At 46.4% G+C, this 18,999-nt stretch overlaps 1 protein-coding gene across 2 annotated transcripts in view; it reads left to right on the forward strand.

Annotated features, from left to right (window-relative positions):
- The first annotated feature begins 6 nt into the window (after positions 1-6).
- The window catches only part of SH3YL1 (SH3 and SYLF domain containing 1), a 23,754-nt gene continuing 4,761 nt past the window's right edge, over positions 7-18,999 (forward strand). The window contains exons 1-9 of one of the 2 annotated variants that reach the window (XM_005867261.2): positions 7-72; positions 8,224-8,334; positions 8,726-8,839; positions 10,827-10,891; positions 12,902-13,014; positions 13,860-13,988; positions 16,056-16,224; positions 16,839-16,917; positions 17,948-18,004. In XM_005867261.2, coding sequence (XP_005867323.1) covers position 72; positions 8,224-8,334; positions 8,726-8,839; positions 10,827-10,891; positions 12,902-13,014; positions 13,860-13,988; positions 16,056-16,224; positions 16,839-16,917; positions 17,948-18,004 — 838 coding nt within the window. In that variant the 5' untranslated portion in view covers positions 7-71. The remainder of the gene's footprint in view (positions 73-8,223; positions 8,335-8,725; positions 8,840-10,826; positions 10,892-12,901; positions 13,015-13,859; positions 13,989-16,055; positions 16,225-16,838; positions 16,918-17,947; positions 18,005-18,999) is intronic. The other variant, XM_005867262.2, reaches the window with a different exon arrangement.

Consider the following 18,999-nt stretch of genomic DNA (forward strand, 5'->3'; position numbering starts at 1 on the left):
AGAGCGCCTTCCTCTTCCTGGCGCGGCGTCCGCGCTCGAGGGGCCCCGGAGCGGACCAGGCTCGGGTCACAAGTGAGTACGGAGTCGGCCGCGCCGCCAAGCCAGACCCGGGGTCGGGACGACTCCTTCCCCTTTGCTGGGGCGGGAGCTGGTGGATGAGAGACGGTGTCAGGGGTTCTCGCTCTATTGCCGCTGAGGCCCCCTGTGCACCGTCAGGAGTTAGGGGTGACGCTGAGGCCCCCTGCGCACCGTCAGGAATTAGGGGTGACGCTGAGGTCCCCTGCGCACCGTCAGGAGTTAGGGGTGACGCTGAGGTCCCCTGCGCACCGTCAGGAGTTAGGGGTGACGCTGAGGTCCCCTGCGCACCGTCAGGAGTTAGGCGTGACATCAGGAATCTGCCCCACAGCGGTTTGGATTCAGGGCTACTCCCAGTCGTTACAATTCACAGAAAAATTCTTCCGAAGTTTTTAATTTTATCGATTGCAATTTGTTGTTTGTAAATATCTAATATTTAAAAAGGCCATGGATTTGCATCATTTTCCTCCCATTTTGTTTGAATAGGTGATATTCTAGAACTTTGGTGATGGTTGAGTTTGCCTATGCTTGAGTTGTGGGGGCAGGAGGCAGAAAGAGGGGGTGACTGTGCTTGGTGGGGGTCCCTGAAGTGACAGCCCTGCAGCTGTCACCTGGCCCTCCCTGCCATCACCCCACAGTCTGAGGTCTCTGAGAGCCAAAGAGCCCACAGACTGCCGGTGGGACCCTGTGGATCTGAGGCAGGCGGGGCTTCCTCATCCGAACAGGTGTGAGACTGCTCTGCGTTGGTACCTGAGAAAAGGGAAATGAGATTTACCCTGCTGGACGGAAACCTGTCATTTTCGCCCCCTTTCAACCAATATTTCTGGGTCACCATTGTTGCTCTAACCATCTGAGGGGTCCACATGTTGGGATGTTAGTTGGGGAATGTCTGGCAGGACCTCTGAGAAACGGCCTCCCGTGTGCTGCCTGCCCCGGGAACACCTGGGCAGTGGCTGCCTGGGGAGGTGTCACAGATCACTGTGTTGGAGGTTACAACAATCAGAACAAGTTCCACCCTGTTTATCATGTTTCAGGAGACCTGGTTGCTTGGCTTACTGTTCTATTTACACAAAATTTCTGTATAGTGTGTAAATACTGCCCCTCATCTTTTGTAAGATTGGAAAAAATAATGGGAAAAAAATCTTTGCTCATCAAGAGTGCTTCGGCGCTTTTAAAAAAATATACATATTTTTACTGATTTCAGAGAGGAGGGGAGAGGGAGAGAGTGATAGAAACATCAATGATGAGAGAGAATCATCGATCAGCTGCCTCCTGACGCCCCCCACTGGGGATGGAGCCTGCAACCCAGGCATGTGCCCTGACCGGAAATGGAACTGTGACCTCCTGGTTCATAGGTCAAAAGCTCAACCACTGATGATTTGACACTTTTATCTCATTTTAGAATCTTTATTCTCAGGAGACTTCTCATTGTTTAGAATTAAGGGGATGGTGTTTCCAAAGGAAGGAAAGTGATGCAGGTCAGAGGGGAAGAGTGTCTGAGAGCCAGGCTAGTGGGATCACACAGGCTAGTGGGAGTCACAGAGCCCTCCACACCCGTGTGTTTGCAAGTGCATCCTTATAGGAAATAACCCCATGCAGTCTAAGACCTAAGCACACTGAGGTTTGTTTTCTTTGGGAAGAGTCCATTTTTTACACCAAATGATCTGGCCAGAGTGGAACGTGTCTTCAGCTTCGGCATGGAAAGGGTCAAGGTTTCCTGGGCTGGAAGTCATGTTTCACTCCCGACTCTCTGTCCCCTGGCTGCACCTGGGGTCAGGGAACTAGAAACGCAGCCCAGGCCCCACGAATGTTTGGATTCAAATGGTTAGTGTTGTTTAAAGTTTGGATTAGGAAGGTTAACGATATGGCCAGAGAGACCGGTTTTGATTTCTAGAACTGACAGCTTTGTCTCCTTAAGTCAAAGGAAGCACTTAAACCAGGGCCACAGAAACATCAGAAGTGGTTTCAGAAACAGTGCCCCTGTTGCCAGGCAGTGGTGTTCATGGTTGATGTTCCAGCAAAGGTTCTAGGCAAAAGGCAACTTTCCGAAGCTTACATAGATAGGTGAAGTTTCTTTTATTTGGGCTAAGGTTTAATCAGTTTGAAATATTTCTAAATATTGTTTCTTTGATTTTGGTTGAGATTTTATCAATTTAGTAAATAACCTCTATTTCATGTAAATTATAAGGCTTAATAATGAATGGAAAATTGAAAAACTGTTTCTAAACTTTTAAGCTTTTCCTAGAGATACCATTGAGAAAAATAATGGTCTTGTTGATGGAAGAAAAGTTTGGGAAACCCTGGAGTCCCTTGCGTCCATTCCAGACCCTTGGTGGAGGGCAGGTTGGAGACGAGTCCGCTTCCTCACCCCCATGGCAATGCCCTTCAAGAAGGACCCTGCATCCCTGTTTCCCCCCAGACCCAGCCAGAGTTTATTCCCTCTGATCAGCATGTGAATCGTTTCCACATCCTAAGCTCATTCGGAGCTTTTGCGATTTCCAAAGTAAAAATTTTCTCCCCAGCCTTTTATAAACTCTTTTCTTCATTAAAACAATGTCTGAGTATGAAATTTTTCAAGTATGTTAAGTTCTTTTTAAAGAAAACTTTACATCTAAGTTTCTTAGCTTGAGGTTTGGCAGCCATCCTCCTGTTAGGAGGAAACTCAAATGTTTATAGAGAATTTGCTTTGCTTTGGATTCAAGAGACTCGAGACTTTCATGATCATTCAGACGCCCACCGTAGTTTAGCATGGAAGGGGCTTCTTGAGTGATGGCCTCTGTCTCCATAACTTCAGCAACATTCGGATCAGGCTCCGAACACTCCATGTGTAGTCGGGGGGCTGGGTGAGCCCCGGTTGATGTTGGGAACAGGAATTACAGCTAACGTATAGCTATGCTATTATTTGTTGGTTCTGACGGGAAGTCACTATATATAAACTGTGGTCAGGCAGTATGATTTTATCAGAAATTTAACAGAACCTGTATTGTTGAAACAAAGCAGCCAGGCCCTTCTGTAGTTGAGCTGAACACAGCCGTATCCTCACTGTGACCAGTTCGCAGTGACACGGGACTGTGCCTACACAGAACTCGGGCTCGCACATGGAGCAGTGCATCTGCAGGCCTCCTGGGCTGCATCTGAACCCCCAAGTGTTTACAGAAGAGAAGAGGCGGGACCTGCCCCTGCAGCAGGATGTTTGCTGCAGCAGCTCTCAGCTGTGGAATTTGCTTATTAGATGGCTTGATTCTGCTTGGGTGTGGAGATCAAAGTGGAAAGGTTTTGGTGGGGGTAAGATGTATGCATTGGTTACTATGCTTTAGTTTCACAGGCCAGAAACCTGGGCCAGCCGAGCCCCGGTTCTCTCCCTCCAGCTCTTCTGCATGGCTCCCCTCATGGCTTTGTCTTCAGGCTCTCTCCTTACACCGCCCAGGGGGTGACAGCTTGCAGCAAGTACCTGGAGAAAGGTTCTCCTGGCAGCGCCCACACCAGCCCTTGGCCAGGTGCCCATTGTGGACCAGCTCTGGTTAGGAAATCGAAGTGGCCCAGGAGGCACGTTGGGATCATCTGTTTCACTTGAGGTGCAGCATCAATGGAGACAAACTGGTGCTGATTCCAAAATGAAAGACACAGGTGTTCAGCAGAAGGAAGAAAGTTCACTAGTTACAAACTCAGTTCCGACCTTCCTGGCTGGAGGGATGTGGCGGCGTGAGCCTCGCTCATCTCAGCCTGAGGTGCCTGAGGCCCCTTGGAGCACCTGCTTGCTGGTCTTGTTGCACTCAGGTCTCCTTCCGTATTTGTTCTGTTTTGTTCTCTCTTTTCTGGGAGGACCTGGAAAGGACAATGTAGGGCAGAGGGCTATCAAGTTGTACCTTGCTTCTCTCTGACCCTGCTTTCTCGCAAGGTCTGGGAAATGCTACCGAGTCTGAGAGGCAGGCACATTTTGCTGTTAGTATATTCTTTTATAAATCCACCAATTTCATATGAAATGAACCTTTTCTACTCCTCAGGGAATTAAAGGGGCTTAACCTTTAATTCCCCAAAACCTTGCAAATACTTTATTCATTTAACAAATATGTATTGGGCAATTACAGTATGTCATTATGGCATGTGCTGGAGATACTACAGTTAATCAAATAAAATAGTCAATGTGCTTATCCCCATGGCACTTACATTCCAGTGAAGGGCATGTTCCAGAAAGATCAGATACAGACAGGCAGACAGACAGACAGATAGGATAGCTAGACAGATATCCATATTGACAGATATGATAGACAGGTATATAGATAGATAGATAGATAGATGATAGATAGATAACAGACAGACATATTAGCCATGGCATAGACCAACTATGATGAGAAAACTTCGAGGGATGTAAGCAGTGGAGTAATATTATCTGAGATATTACTTAGATGGAGAATTTCTTTGGAGAAATGACCATAAATTCAAGACTGGGAAACCAATGAGGAGGTTGTTGAACAGACAACACAAGAACTGATTTTCTCTAGGCCAGGCTGGTGGCTGGGGAGCGGGCGATGCCATCAGATTCTGAGCGTGTGTGGAAGGTTCAGGTTCTGAGAAGGGTGGATGTGTTGATGAGCATGAGGAATGGGAGTCACAGCTGGCCTAGGTGTGGAGCGTGAGCTCCCGGATGGATGAGACCTACCTGGAGAGGAAGCTGGGAGAACAGGTTGGGGAGGAGGCGGGACGTCACAAGTTATGTTTGGATGTGTTTAACTTGAGATGCTTGCCTGATACTTGGGCTGAGCAGATAATTGATATTGTGAGTCTGGAATGTAGGGGAAGATTAAAGAGTAGATGAAACTTGGAGAATGATCTGCCATAGATGGTGCTTCAAGTCACAGAACCTGAGGTTTGAGTGCAAAGAAGGAAGAGGCTTGGGAAGACAAGAGGACCTGGAAGGAGGCGGAGAAGGAGGGCCAACCACGACTTTGTCGCCCTTCCTGGAGGCAGCTCCAGTCCGTGTTAGCAACTTGGTGGCATCTTTTTAAAAATGTGGCTGCTGTGTCCCTCACCACTCAGACCAGACATGGGCAGGTTTGTCCCTGCTCCTCAGGTCACTGGTGGTTCTGTGAGGGCAAAAGGGGAGAAACTGTGCCCAGGGGCCCCTGAGTCAGTAGGAGGCGGGGCCGTCATTTAGGGCCCTGTCACTCCCCACAAATGCCCAGCAGTGGAGGTCGGCCCTGCCAAGATTTCAGTTATGTGAGGGGCTGTGCTGAATGGTTTCATGTAGGAGCAGCATGTAAAAGGGGTCTTGAAGACTATTTCAAGAGGTCAGAGGTTGGCAGTTTTTTCCCTAAAGGGCAAGAGGGGACATGTATTGGGCTTTGTGGGCTAAGCAGCAACATTGAGGCTATATTACAGAATAAAGGTTAATTCCTTTAATATATAAATGAATAAGAAACAGAGAAATGCCCCATAAATAGACAAGAAATATTAAAAAGATTTTACAGAATTGGAAAAATATTCAACATAACTTGGGGAAGAACAGATTAAAAGTACACTGAGAATTTCATGATGAAGAAAAGGGTACTGGGTTTGCCATTTGCTGTAAACAACTAGAAACTGGGCAAAATATAAGGAATGTCTGTTTTCACATGTTGGACAACAGGCGAGTGGCGAGTGAGTCCCAGAGAGGAAGGAGGCCCAGAGCGTGTGTTCTTGTTGGATGAAGAGCTCGTGAGCTTAGAGAGGCTCAGGCCCATGGCACTTGCAGAGCAGAGGGGGTTAGAGAGAGAGCCCAGGGAATCTCAGAGGGATCCTGGAGTCCTCGGCTGAATGAGAGGCATTATTGGGGGACTTGGAAGGCAGGCGGGATAACTGCCAGGAGCTGTGAGGGGAGCAGCCCTGGGCGGACACAGCGTGGGAACAGCAGTTCCAACCAGCCAAGGGTGAAAGAGCTCAGTGAGCCCTGAGGACGTGGAGGAGAGAATACCACCCTAACTGTAGGGCCAACAGTGAGCTCGAGACTATGTACACACCTGAGCCACACATCAAAGTGTTCGCCTAGGCAGCTAGTTAGTTACTGACAAAGAAAGGGAGCAAATGGAGGCCCTGGCCAGGTAGCTCAGTTGGTGAGAGCATCGTTCTGAGACGCCAAGGTTGTGGGTTTAATTCCTGGTCAAGGCACATACTACTACAAGAATCAACCAATGAATGCATAAATAAGTGGAACAACAAAATTGGTCTCTCTCTCAAATCAATAAATAAAAATAAAAAAGAAAGGGAGCAGATGGAGCCAGACATCTAATTAAACATTAAGCCAGGTCTACTACAACCTAGATCCCAGGGGACAGCACATTATCTGCCAAACAGAGGCCAATCCCCAGGGGGGAGGAAGGACTGGTTTTCCAGCCCCCCCAGGGGACAGCTGGCTGTTCCCCCAGATTCCAGAAGGGGGGGACCAGTAAAAGAGAAATTCCTCTGCTGAGGCATGTACAGTAAGAGCCTAGATGGCGACCAAAAAGGGGAGGAGTCTACCCTGGGAAAAGGAAGGGATTGGGTAAGGGGAGGGCCCATCACAGCCCTCAGCGATTCATGTGCTTCCTCTCTGTAGCAGCAGTGTGGGCCCAAGCGCAGCCTCAGCAGAGGACCAGCCCATGGGTGTATGACACCCAGGGAAGTTCTGCATCTCTGGGTCCCGGCCCTCCTGGGCCTGATAGCCGTGGTTGCAGGCTTGCGCCCCAGAGGCTGGACTTCTTCCACACTGGACGGAGCTGAGCCCCCTGGTCATGGATGAGACACTAGGACTTGGGGACAGTCCCTTGTTTTCGCTCCATTAAACCTTGCCACTATGCTTCAAGTCCATGGGTCCCCGAAATGCTTTCCTTGCAATTCTGTGGAAGAACCCTATTTCCACCAGTAACAAAAGAAAGCCTTGACTCACTACCTGCTCACAACTTCTAGCAACCACCACTTTTACTAGAAATGGGTAGACACAGGAAAACATAATCCATAACTAGGAGAAAAATCCATCAGAAACAGGCTCAGGCAGAACAGAGATGATGCAATGAGCAGACAAGAGCGTAAAAGCACCTTTTACAATACGCTGGAGGATTTAAAGAACAACATAAGCACAATGAGCACAAAAACGGCAGGCACGAAAAACAACCTGTGGAACTTTCAGAACCAGAAACACAGTCTTTAAAATGAAACATTGGAAATAAACTCACAAAAATTCTTAAAAAAAATAAAAATAAAATAAAATGAAACATTGATTTGATGGTCTGAACAGCAGATTTCACATTAAACCTCTTGATTTCTTTGGCTCTTCTGGTCCCCTGTCTGGAAATAGGGAATGATCTTGTTTTAAAATGTCTTCTACACCCAATGTTGCCTCCCAGTCTTTGGAATTTCCATGGAATTATTATGCCAATGTGAATTCCCCATGTGCATGTATTGAACTTTGATGGTCTGCTGTTAATCTGTCTCTGTTAATTTGGTTATTAGCCCAGAAGGTGGGAGGAAAAGTATTACTATTCTTTAGCCCCCACACAAGCAACACTGGAGTGCAAAGTGCTGTACAAATGCTAGCCTTTGTTACTTAATCACTCAATTCCCAAGTCTCCTGGAATTTTACTACCAATAAGGAAAATCTGTACAGACCGCTCAAACATTTTTGACAAAAATAGCCAACTATGTTAAGTTTTACATTAGCTAACATAGACAGTTATAAAGTACATCTTTTTAAAATCTATATAATAAAAGGCTAATATGCAAATTGTCCCCTCGACCGGGAGTTCAACCAGGGTTTGGGGCTGGCTAACCGTCCACAGCCCCTCCTCCGGCCGTGCATGAATTCATGCACCGGGCCTCCATGATTTTAATGTTTTTATTAGTATTGGGTTGAGTTAAGAATTACAGGGAGAACATACATAATTGGGAGATTGAACCAGATTTTGTTAAGATCCTTTAGAATCCCATGATTTTATAATACCTGAGATGTTTAGGGTTCCTAATCTCCTAGTGAATTTACTTTACTAGGAAAATAGAGATGAAACAATTAGTAATTGAGGATTTCCAGTTCATTTTCTTTGTCTGGTAGGGTATGATTTGTTAATGCTTAATTGTGTATGAGAAAAAAATGAAGTGACAATAAATTTGTAACTTCTATCTTTTTTTAAAATGTTCTAGTGAATAACCCTATACCTTCCAATTTGAAATCGGAAGCAAAAAAGGCTGCTAAAATTCTAAGAGAATTCACAGAAATAACTTCCAGAAATGGACCTGATAAGATCATTCCTGGTAGGTAAATAAAACCGTGCTGTGAATTTCTAAATTTGCTTTGCTTTCTAACTTGGTGTTGCATGCCTTGACGTCAGGCTGCCAACCCCCTGAGAGAGCAAGTCCTCACCCACCTTTTTCTCTTGGCTGATCCTCCCAGCTGTATCTCACCTATTATGGCCGTCTTGGGGTTTTTGAGCCCTTACGATGTTGCGTTTGCAGAAACAACATAGAGGCTGAGCTGGGAGTTGGGGACCCCCCACCTCTCAACTGTCCTGTAACCACATTTTATCTGTACTGTAGCTCCAATGTGCCCTTAAGGCTCCTTGTGAGAACCCAGGAATCGGCCCAGCACACCTGTGTGCGTGAAATCTGCTTGCACCTGCTCACCTGTTGTCTCTGACCTTTGCAGCCCACGTGATTGCCAAGGCCAAGGGCCTTGCGGTTCTGTCTGTGATAAAAGCCGGGTTTCTGGTAACGGCGCGAGGAGGCAGCGGGATCGTGTTGGCTCGACTTCCAGACGGAAGTAAGTGACGTTTCTTCACGTGGGGAGGAGAGAATCCTGCATATTCACTGTTCTGTTTCCATGTGAACACATTTCACAGGGAGTATGGCAGGCTTCCCACGCCCCAAACCTGTCATCCTGAGGGCTCCCTGGGGTGTGTCCTGGGTATCAAACAGCTCAGGGCCATGAGCCGTCACTGTTCTCTTCCTAAAACATTGGATGAGATCCAGGTTGACCTGGCTTTGTCTTGTATACATCTGTAGTTCTTTCATGGAGCAAATATTAAACAGGACAAAATTTGCATCTGCTGTTAAGTATGAGTTCTTGTTCCTCAACTTCATGCCACAATGGTTTTCTTTTGTTTTGTGGAATTTTATAAGAAAATGAGAGCCATCTGTAGCTCCTGTGGGAAGTCATTTGAACGAATATCCCCAGAGCAGAATGCTATCAAGATCAATATAATTTGGTTTCATTTTCTGCAATGAAACCTAATACTTGATTTCTCAGAGGTGAAATCGAAGTGTGTTTGCCTTGAACCCCAAGAACCAGCATGGAGAGTAAGACTTAGAGTGTGTGCAGGCCTGCCAGGACCAACCAAATGCTTCTTAGACCAACTGAATATTGCTGTTCAGCCCTATAAGTGAGCACATTTTGGTGTAAATAGTTATTTTTTTGTGTAGTTTGTGGGACATTCACCGACAATGGGTACATCTAGGCGTCTGTGGGGCACACAGCCTTTGAACCTCAGTCGCTGGACCCCCCTGTGGAGGTATCCCGCCAGAATGAGAGTCCTCCAAGCTGTGGCTCAGCTCTCAGAGCTGGAAGCACAGCTGTGAGACAAAAGCGACAGAATTCTCTCCTCTCAAGCATCACCCCAATGTTTATGGCCAGATTTCCCAGTAAGTAGCACAATCAAAGTGGGGGTACATTCAGAGAGAGTCCACGCCGGGTGAGCCCCAAATCTCTAAGAAGGCCTCAGCATTGTAGGTCCCTTTGGTCACTGACAGATGACTATGCAGAAGGTGGGGGTGCTATCGGCCTCTGGAGTTTCACTCTGAGCCCTTACATTTCTCTCCCATCTTGCCCAGTGGTGGCTGCTCAGGATAATTTAAAAGCTGCCCAAATGAGGCACAGAGAATTCCCGGATCCCTGCTGGATGGGGGCAGAGGCAGTGCCTAACATAGGGAATGGAAAATAATGTTGGCATTTAAGACACTGATTTCTGTCTAAGTCCGGACAGATTAGTTCTGGGTAGACTCGATAGTTATCATCTGGAAAGCATGCAGGAAGGAAAGTCTGATTTAGAAGCTGATCAGCATTTCAAGAAATGACTTTATCTGGACCATTCCACCCTCCCCCAACCAAATTAATGTTTTTTCTAGACTTGTTTAACCCGTTTCTATATCAGACAAAATAAGCATAAAATACTCATGCAAATGCAATTACTGTGCTTAGTGTCCAAATGTAAGGAAATATATTTTACTAGAATTTTAATCATCTGGAATGGATAGCCTATTCCTTGTGCTTTTACTAGGCACAAAGGGTGTCAAACAGTTTTTGCCCTTGGAAATGTAAATTATAAACCATGTAGTATTGTGTTACCCTCAGGGGTGGTTATAATCCTAGTAAACTCTCAATCCTTTTACTCTCAGATCTACGATAAAATTCTTACTAATGGCTAGAATTACTGCTCAATTATTTTGTAAAACATGTTGATTGTTGAAGTTGTCAAATGCTAAGTAAGTTTAGTTGGTGAGAATTCAATAGTTTGGTATTAGGCATGTTTATTGAGAAAGATTAGACAACATGTATTTGTGAGTCTGAGACTCATAATGAGTATCTAATATTTTTAACTTAAAAATTATATATAAAAACATTTAAAAACATAGAGGAAAATATCAGATTCTTCTTATTTTAAAAAGAAACGGTATTCATCCTCATGTTAGCATTTCCCCTGATATTTGCGTGATGGGTCTGACTTTGGAGTGACGTGTGCTTGTTTTATTAGAGTGGTCCGCACCTTCTGCCATCGGGATCGCGGGGCTCGGTGGAGGATTTGAAATCGGAATCGAGGTAAGGGGCCAATGGTCCGCACACGATCATGAATCCTCCAAAAGCAACTGAAACCTAACACCCGGGAGTGAGAGATTTCCACCCGTGTTTATTTTACCAAAAACCTATGGAAACGGTTCCCTTTTATCCTCTTGATGAACCTCTCCCTAAACCTCTCTCACGTGACTATCTTCTTCCTTTTCTCTCATTGACGTAGAATTTTTTTCATTTGCCATATTTCCACCTTTGGTGTCTGTAGAACAGATATGTCTCAGGCTGGCCACACGAGCGATGTGTCGGTGACTCCTCACGCCGGGTCACGGCCACTCTTTCCACAGCCTTGGCCTCCACGCACCGCTGGGGCCTGCTTTGGGGTTTCTCTCAAATAGCATTTATTTAAAAAACAATGAGAGGCCCTGGCCGGGTAGCTCAGTTGGTTAGAGCGTCACCCCAATACGCCAAGGTTGTGGGTTCTATGCTTGGTCACAGCACATATAAGAATCAACCAATGGCCCTAGCTGGTTTGGCTCAGTAGATAGAGTGGCGGCCTGTGGACTGAAGGGTCCCAGATTTGATTCCGGTCAAGGGCACATGCCTGGGTTGCTGCTGATCCCCCAGGTGGGGCATGCAGGAGGCAGCCGATCCATGATTCTCTCTCATCATTGATGTGTCTATCTCTCTCTCCTTCTCCCTTCCTCTCTGAAATCAATAAAAATATATTTTAAAAAAAGAATCAATATTTTAAAAAAAGAATCAACAAATGAATGTATAGATGGGTGAAACAACAAATCAATGTTTCTCTCTCTGTGTGTGTCTTTCTCTTTCTCTTTCCCTCTAAATTCAATCAATAATTTTTTTTAAAAAGGATGATAGACTAAGTAATAATGACTTCAATAAATCCAATGTAGCAAAGACTACCCATGAGTGTCTCCATGATGATTCCTTGGAAGCTGGATGTGGGCCCTAGTGCACGTTAAGAGACTTGAAAAACTAGTACAGTAACATGAAGTCCTCTCACCCGGTAAATGCAACAGAAAGATGTGAGGTAAACATGTTGTAAGACGATGTGCTTGGTTGTCTTCCCAAAGCAATTGGGTCCAGTGGTGGAGCCGCAGGAGCGAGGACTGAGCGGGCAGCACCGTCCAGTTCCCGCCGAGCGCCTTCCAGCGCATGCTCTCGGTCAGCTCACGGCTTCACTGTAACAGAGGCGAAGGCAGCCTTCCCTCGGGTTTACAGTAAATGAATCTGTAGGTGAAACTACTGGAATGCGTAAGCTGTGAGAGGAGGCGTTGGGAGGAGACGCGGTGTCTGTTGCCCGCGGGACGGGCCTGTCATTTTTTCCGTGCTCGCCTTGGGTGCCACCAGCGCAGCGGCGAGTCTGGAAAACAAATGCGTTCCCCACGCCGACAGGCCTTGAGCGTCCTCGTTCTAGGTTCGCTTAGACTTAGAGAGTGAGGTCATAGCGACAGGCACTGGGAAATGTCACTGTGTTTCTTCCTGATGGTTTGAACCTCTGTGGCATAAAATGAAGTGTCTGCTGTGCATTTCACGGGGACTGGGCGCCAGGCCTTGGCAAGGATGTCGCCGTGGACCTGTCCTGGGAACCAGGGCCTCTGGGCGGTGGCCTCCACCCCACTCCTGTCTGTGCTCTCAGCTTGGCTTCCCTGAGGGGTTAGTTGCCGGGGTACCTGTGATGTTCCCCTCCAACCCCGGTTTGATCTGTTCTGTCATCGCTGTGACAGTTCACTTAACCTCACGACACCCCTGTCACCACCTGCATTACCAGGTTGCTGGGGGGAGTAAGAGATGATGCACGAACCCTCACAGTGTGTCAGGAGTTTGCCGTCGTCGGTGGAAATGTCAGCTGCTTGCATCCTCAGCTCAAGACGAAAAATATGACTGTCCTATTCTTTCCCTGTCTACACTGAAATGCTTATTACAGTGTATATAATATTTGAGTTTTAATCAGCCTATATTTTAAATAATAGTTAAACATAATTATTTTTACATAAATGGGTTTCTACATTTTAGGTGTCGGATTTGGTTATAATTTTGAATTATGGCCGAGCGGTAGAAGCTTTTGCAAAAGGTGGCAACCTAACCCTCGGAGGGAATTTGACTGTGGCAGTCGGGCCTTTGGGAAGGTGAGTTCTGTAAAATACATTGGAACAGCTGTGGGATAGAAAAGTGTTAAAAACTATATATTAACGTGTGTTAAGAGGAAACTTGAATTCACATGAAGCAAAGTTACGATCTCTGTATCTCACAGAAGGTTTGAGGCTGCTTACAAATAAGAAATTTACAGAACATCGCCAGTGTGATAAAATGAGGAAATCTGCACACACAAGAAACGAAACATTTCTGAAATTCCAGCCATTGTATTTTCTGGAATGGAACACAAATTTCACATTAAACTTTGGAGCCAAAGCAAGTTAAACTTTAACTGGTGAAGGGCGGTGGGGATCAGAAACGAAAAGGCTCTCTTTCCAAACTGAATTATGAAAAATCGAAAAGGAAGTGTCTCACTTGAGTGTTGTTTGAAACACAGTGGATTTTCCTTCTCTGTTAGTGAAGTACTGTTGTGCTCACTGAGCAGTTGAGGAACTTTTTATACCCAGACTGTTTAAAGAAGTCACACGGTAAAATCATCGGAAAAGATGTCTAAGTTCCATGAAAACCCTCAGTGTAAAAAGAACCCAGTCCTTGGCACCTGGAGAGTATTCCCTGTTTGGGGAAAGGAAGGCAGGAAGATGAAAGCTGTCCTTGTGTCCTCGGCACTGAACCCCCGGGGCTGAGTCCGGGGCCCTGTCCTTCCCCTCGACCCCCCTTCCCTGCACCCCTCAAGCCCACGCAGGCCAGCCACAGGAAGCGAGCGTGTAAAGGCCTGAAGGAAGACAGGCCAGCCTTGGGGTCAGAGGTCAGTGCTGCCCTCGCACCGTCTGTGGGTGCAGAGCCTCTCTCAGGTGTGAGCTAACCCTCTGTTTCGCAGGAATTTGGAGGGAAACGTCGCCCTGCGGAGCTCGGCCGCCGTCTTCACGTACTGCAGGTCCCGGGGGCTCTTTGCTGGCATCAGCTTGGAAGGCAGCTGCTTGATTGAAAGGAAGGAGACCAATCGGAAGTAAGTGTAAGGCGAGTAATTGTCATTGATGTAAAGACGGTGTCATGAGAAAAGAATGTTTGGTAAATGTATACAGCGCTAGTTCCTTTGTCTGTTCCTTTTTTAAATCAACAAGATATGACTCCGAGTGGGTGTTTCTTCATTTAAAAATTCAATGTGAGATAATATGTACCTACTAGAGGCCGAGTGCATGATATTCGTGCACTTGGGGGGCGGGCCTCAGCCTGGCCTGCGCTCTCTCGCAGTCTGGGACCCCTTGCTCCTTACAGCCCGCCTGCAGTGGGGGCGGGAGAGGCTCCTGCCACTGCTGCTACGCTCGCCAGCCACGAGTCCTGCTTCTGGCTGAGCAGTGTTCCTGCTGTGGGAGCGCACTGACCATCAGGGGGCAGCTCCTGTGTTAAGTGTCTGCCCCCTGGTGGTCAGTGCACATCATAGCGACCGATCATTCCACCATTTGGTCGATTTGCATATTATACTTTTATTATATAGGATAGAAAGCTTAGAAAACACAAAAAATTAAAAGGGAGGAAAACATTTTACCCCTTTAAAGATTATTCACCGTTTGTTTTGTTGCCTCCTAATATTTTTCTAAGCATACTTTTCTTTTGTTTTGCCACCTGTGATAGTAGCATAAGTTCTTTTTTAAAACATATTTTTGTTGATTTCAGAGAGAAAGGGGAATGGAGTGAGAGATTGAAACATCAATGATGAGAGAGAATCATTGATTGGCTGCCTCCTGCAGGCCTGCTACTGGGGATTGAGCCTGCAACCCGGACATGTGCCCTTGTCTGGAATAGAACCTGGGACCCTTCAGTCCTCAGGCGATGCTCTATCCACTGAGCCAAACCAGCCAGGGCAAGATTCTATTGCAAATCCTATTTTCTCACTTAGCATTATAAGAATCATAAATGTAAGTTAATGGTTCCATAGTATTCTATGAGGTGGATGTGCCCTATTAGGTATATTTTTCGAGCATTTTTAGAGGCCCGGGCTAGTTATGACCTGTAGGTCAGTCAGAATGTGTCTCCTTGTGAAAGTTTCCTGTTATCACACTCATTCTTCCATAAAAGACAGACCACTTTACACTTTTTAAAAAATGGATTTGGATGTACTTATAGACCAAGAGGAACTTTCACTCTAAACAGGCATCTGGCTAATTTTTCCCAAAGCAGCTCTTTGAAACCTCCTCTAAAAATATGTTTGCTTGCCCAGGAAAAGGTAAAGCACCAAGACCCACAGAAGCACTGCTTCCAGAACCTGGTGGGGATTCCTCCCTGTGGGAGCCAATGGAGCTGACCAGGTGGTTCACAGCAGACAGACCGCCCCCCACCCCCAGCTCCCAAAGAGAGAGAAACCCATGCAAAGTCAGTGCCAGTCCACTCACGATTCAGCAGCACTCGATCGCATTCCATGTAAACACCCAGGCCAGACAGCAGGGAGGATGGGGGGGCGTGCAGGGTATGGAGCTCTCCATCAGGAAGTTGAGGTGTTTTTACCTCGATTTTATAAATCTGGGAAATACAGGTTAAGAAAGCTTTTAGGGACTTCTGGCTTTAGACCTTTGGAAGACTTTCCCACTCAAGTTCATCTAAATTCTGGGAAAACTAAAACACATATAATCAACTGCAGGCCTTTCAAACATGTAAGGCAGATCCTTGTATGATTTTGAAGCAAATATCCATTTAAAGAAATTGCAAAGGCATATATGTTGAAATAAAGCCTTAGGCTGGGGTGATTGAGAATCGTAAAAAATAAAAACCTGTAAAAATGTATCTGCTTGTAGGTGTATTTGCAAAAGTGTTGATATACTGTACCACATAGGGTCACGTATGTTCGTATAGACAAGTGTCTGTGTGTATATGTGGTGTGCATTTTGTATTTTGTGCATATCAGAGTATTGAAGGTGGTGCCCCCAGAGGTGAGCATGGGGGTGCATTCCGGGTTAACGTGGGTATGGCTTGTAGTTAGTTTGAAAAGTAGTGTATGAGTACACACACACACAGGACTTCCTCTAGAAAGGATCCATGTCTATAAAAGAAATGTTCTTGATTTGACATTTCTTTTTAGGTTTTATTGTCAAGATGTTCGAGCGTATGACATTTTATTTGGAGACATGCCGCGGCCTGCTCAAGCGGAGGACCTTTACGAAATCCTTGATGCGTTCACTGAGAAGTATGAGAGCGAAGGACAGCGGATCAACGCGAGGAGAGCCGCCCGGGAGCGGAGGAAGGCTCCGGTGCTGTTGGTTTACTTTCTCTGTAGCCACAGGACACCTCCCTGCACAGAGTACTCTGTCCTTGAACCAGCTTCCTAATAACCTTGAACTCCCTCGTGACCTCGTTTACCTAAAGTGCTTGTGAAGATGTCCTACAGCCTTCACATGCCACCTGCACAGGTTTCAAAGGGAAACGCAGTCCTTTCCCACATGGCGTTTCTCCAAGGGCGGGACTTTGTCATTTCAGTTACCCACACGGAGGTGTGGGAGGGAGAGGGCTTGTGGGCCTTGGTTACCTAAGTCCACAACCGCTTTCAGTCGCTTAATCCGCCTTAAAGAATGGAAACTGACTCACAGAGTTAGAACTGTCACTGCCTCTCCCCGCCACCACTTACTGTGCCTGCAGGTTGTCAGAGGGACCTGGGCCAGGTGCACTTCCTGTTACAGGGCACCCCCGGGTATGTTGTGGTCCAGCTCAGCTAAGTGCCCCAGAGCAGCACCTGTGAGCATGAGGGACTTCATTTGTCAGCGCACGGGGTAGGCTTTGCCACACGTACTCATTAGGAGAAAGGCCTTGTGTGCTCCTAGGGAAAATGGGATTTTTTTATTACATGCATTTTTTTATTCCTCCCAAGGCTCAAGAATTACCTCCAAAACCACTGTCAAGACCACAGCCATCATCTCCACAGGGCCCGCTGAGCTCCGGCTCTCAGAGTAAGTATTTTTTTGCAATTCAAATGCAATGAGAATTAAGCAGTTATTAAATATTATTGTTAAGAAATGGAGCCACATTGTTGAATTTTACAGTTGAATAAAAGAACTAGTGGGTATTAAAGAAAAGCGAATGCTCAAGCCTCTTCTAAATGCCCAAATCACATTCTCGTGGCTATGATTTGTTAGGGTCTCTATTCTCGTTCAGAAGAAGCGGGTTTAAAATGGGAACAAAATAAGCCTGTTTTTCTTATATATTCACAGATTCCTATTTCTGAATATTAATTTTATCCTCCATCTTGGGATCTCAGGGTTTCGTAAGGTGGTTTTAGAATAGACTGGATTATGCAGTCTATGTCCTGGCCTTTGCCCCTTTCCATCACTCTCTGACGACGGTCACTCTTAGAATTCTGCTTTGCACATGGAGAGGTCACCAATAAACGGCATGCGTTAAAGCAGGTGGTGCTCTGTGTAATGTCGATTGTCGGGGAGGCTGTGCCGGGCTTTGGAGAACAAAGATGAGGCTCACTTGCGTCCTGCAAGCGCTTTCAGGCTAGGAGATGCCCCCATGGAAGTGTGACCGAGGCCCCTGGAAGGAAGTTGATGATGTCTGGGGAGTGCATGCTGTTTAAAAATTATTTCCGGGGTTATGCAAGCAAGGATGTTCAAAAATCTCTGGCTTGGGAGTTACGAGCTTTTAGATTCAGGTGTTTTAGGATCACGTCAGTAAAAAGACATGTCTACTAGTCTGTTTGCCATGGGTGTGTCACTATGAGGCCTGCATTGTGGCTTATGTGCTAAGGTATCAGATATGCCTTAAGATATGCCATCTCCCTTAAGCCTGGTGTATGTTCTGGATTTTCTCAGGCATTCCTTGATTTAAAGCATGATAAAATAATGGCGTTTATATCAATTATTTTTATTTACAATATTTTCTTAGCAAGGGCAAAGTTTGGCATTCTTGGACACTTTATAAACTATAAACTAGTTTTCTAAATGTTTCCCCCCCATCTTTTTTTTTTTTTTTTTGCAGGTGACAGAAACGAATATAAACTCTACCCTGAGCTTCCCAGCTATCCTGAGAGAGTCGGTAAATAAAAATATCCACATAAAGTGATTTATCTCCATCGATAGCCACAAGCTGTCTGATTTCTCTGGCAGTTGTAAAACACCTCAGGGACAGTATTTGACACCCTTATTAGATGTACAGGAATCCACATGGTTGTGAGAAGTACTTCATTTAAAAAAAAAAGTGACGCTCTTGTTCTCTTACTTGCTTGACTTGGAGGTAATGAGGGTGACATGGAAGCCAAACAGTTACCTGCTGAGAAGCACCTGGGCTCAGACTAGATGCTGCTGACGCAGGGCCACAGCCTTGTCTGGACGCAGGGGCCAGGTCACCAGCAGACACGTCACTGCAGCAAATGTGCACAGACATTTACTGTCCAAAAGCTGGGCTGTCCAAGGGCTGAGGTTCTCCTGCCTCTTGTCTGGGCAGATGTGTGGCCGCATCTGGGTTACATGACGCACTGAGACAGGGAGGGGACCGGCCTTGCTAATTGGGAGCCTCAGGGCAGCTGCCAATCACTAACTCTGATATAACCTGTTTCCTGTTCAGTGTAGCCCTGATTTGGGAGAGAAAAATGATCCCTATTTGAATTAAACTCGAATCTTAGGATGAAAATGGCCCATTGCTTCAGATCCTGCAGATCTCTGTTAAGCACAGGAATGTGACCCACCAGGCCTGCGTCCCTCAAGGCGCCTGTGAATGCCTACGGCTCGCAACCCAGGGTCCCATGGTCTCCCTTCCCGGAAGGACAGACCGGCTGGACTCACTTATTGTTTAAAGGAATTATTTTGTGGGCATTAAACTTTCCCTAATGGAAATTTCCCTACTGTTTACAGTGAAGAGGAACTTTAGGGCATTTCCTGCTTATTGCAGAAAAAGCTCACAGTAGGCCGTGGCATCGGTGGCCTGGGCACAGCCTCACTCGGGCGTGGCCTCCTGTTTTCCCAGTACCTGACTGGGGGTTGGGTGGCGTCTGGCAGGCCTGTGTCTGCCTGTCTGTGACCCTCCCCCCGCCC

The sequence above is a fragment of the Myotis brandtii genome, unplaced genomic scaffold, assembly GCF_000412655.1.
Source record: "Myotis brandtii unplaced genomic scaffold, ASM41265v1 scaffold247, whole genome shotgun sequence".
Classification (NCBI taxonomy): Eukaryota; Metazoa; Chordata; class Mammalia; order Chiroptera; family Vespertilionidae; genus Myotis; species Myotis brandtii.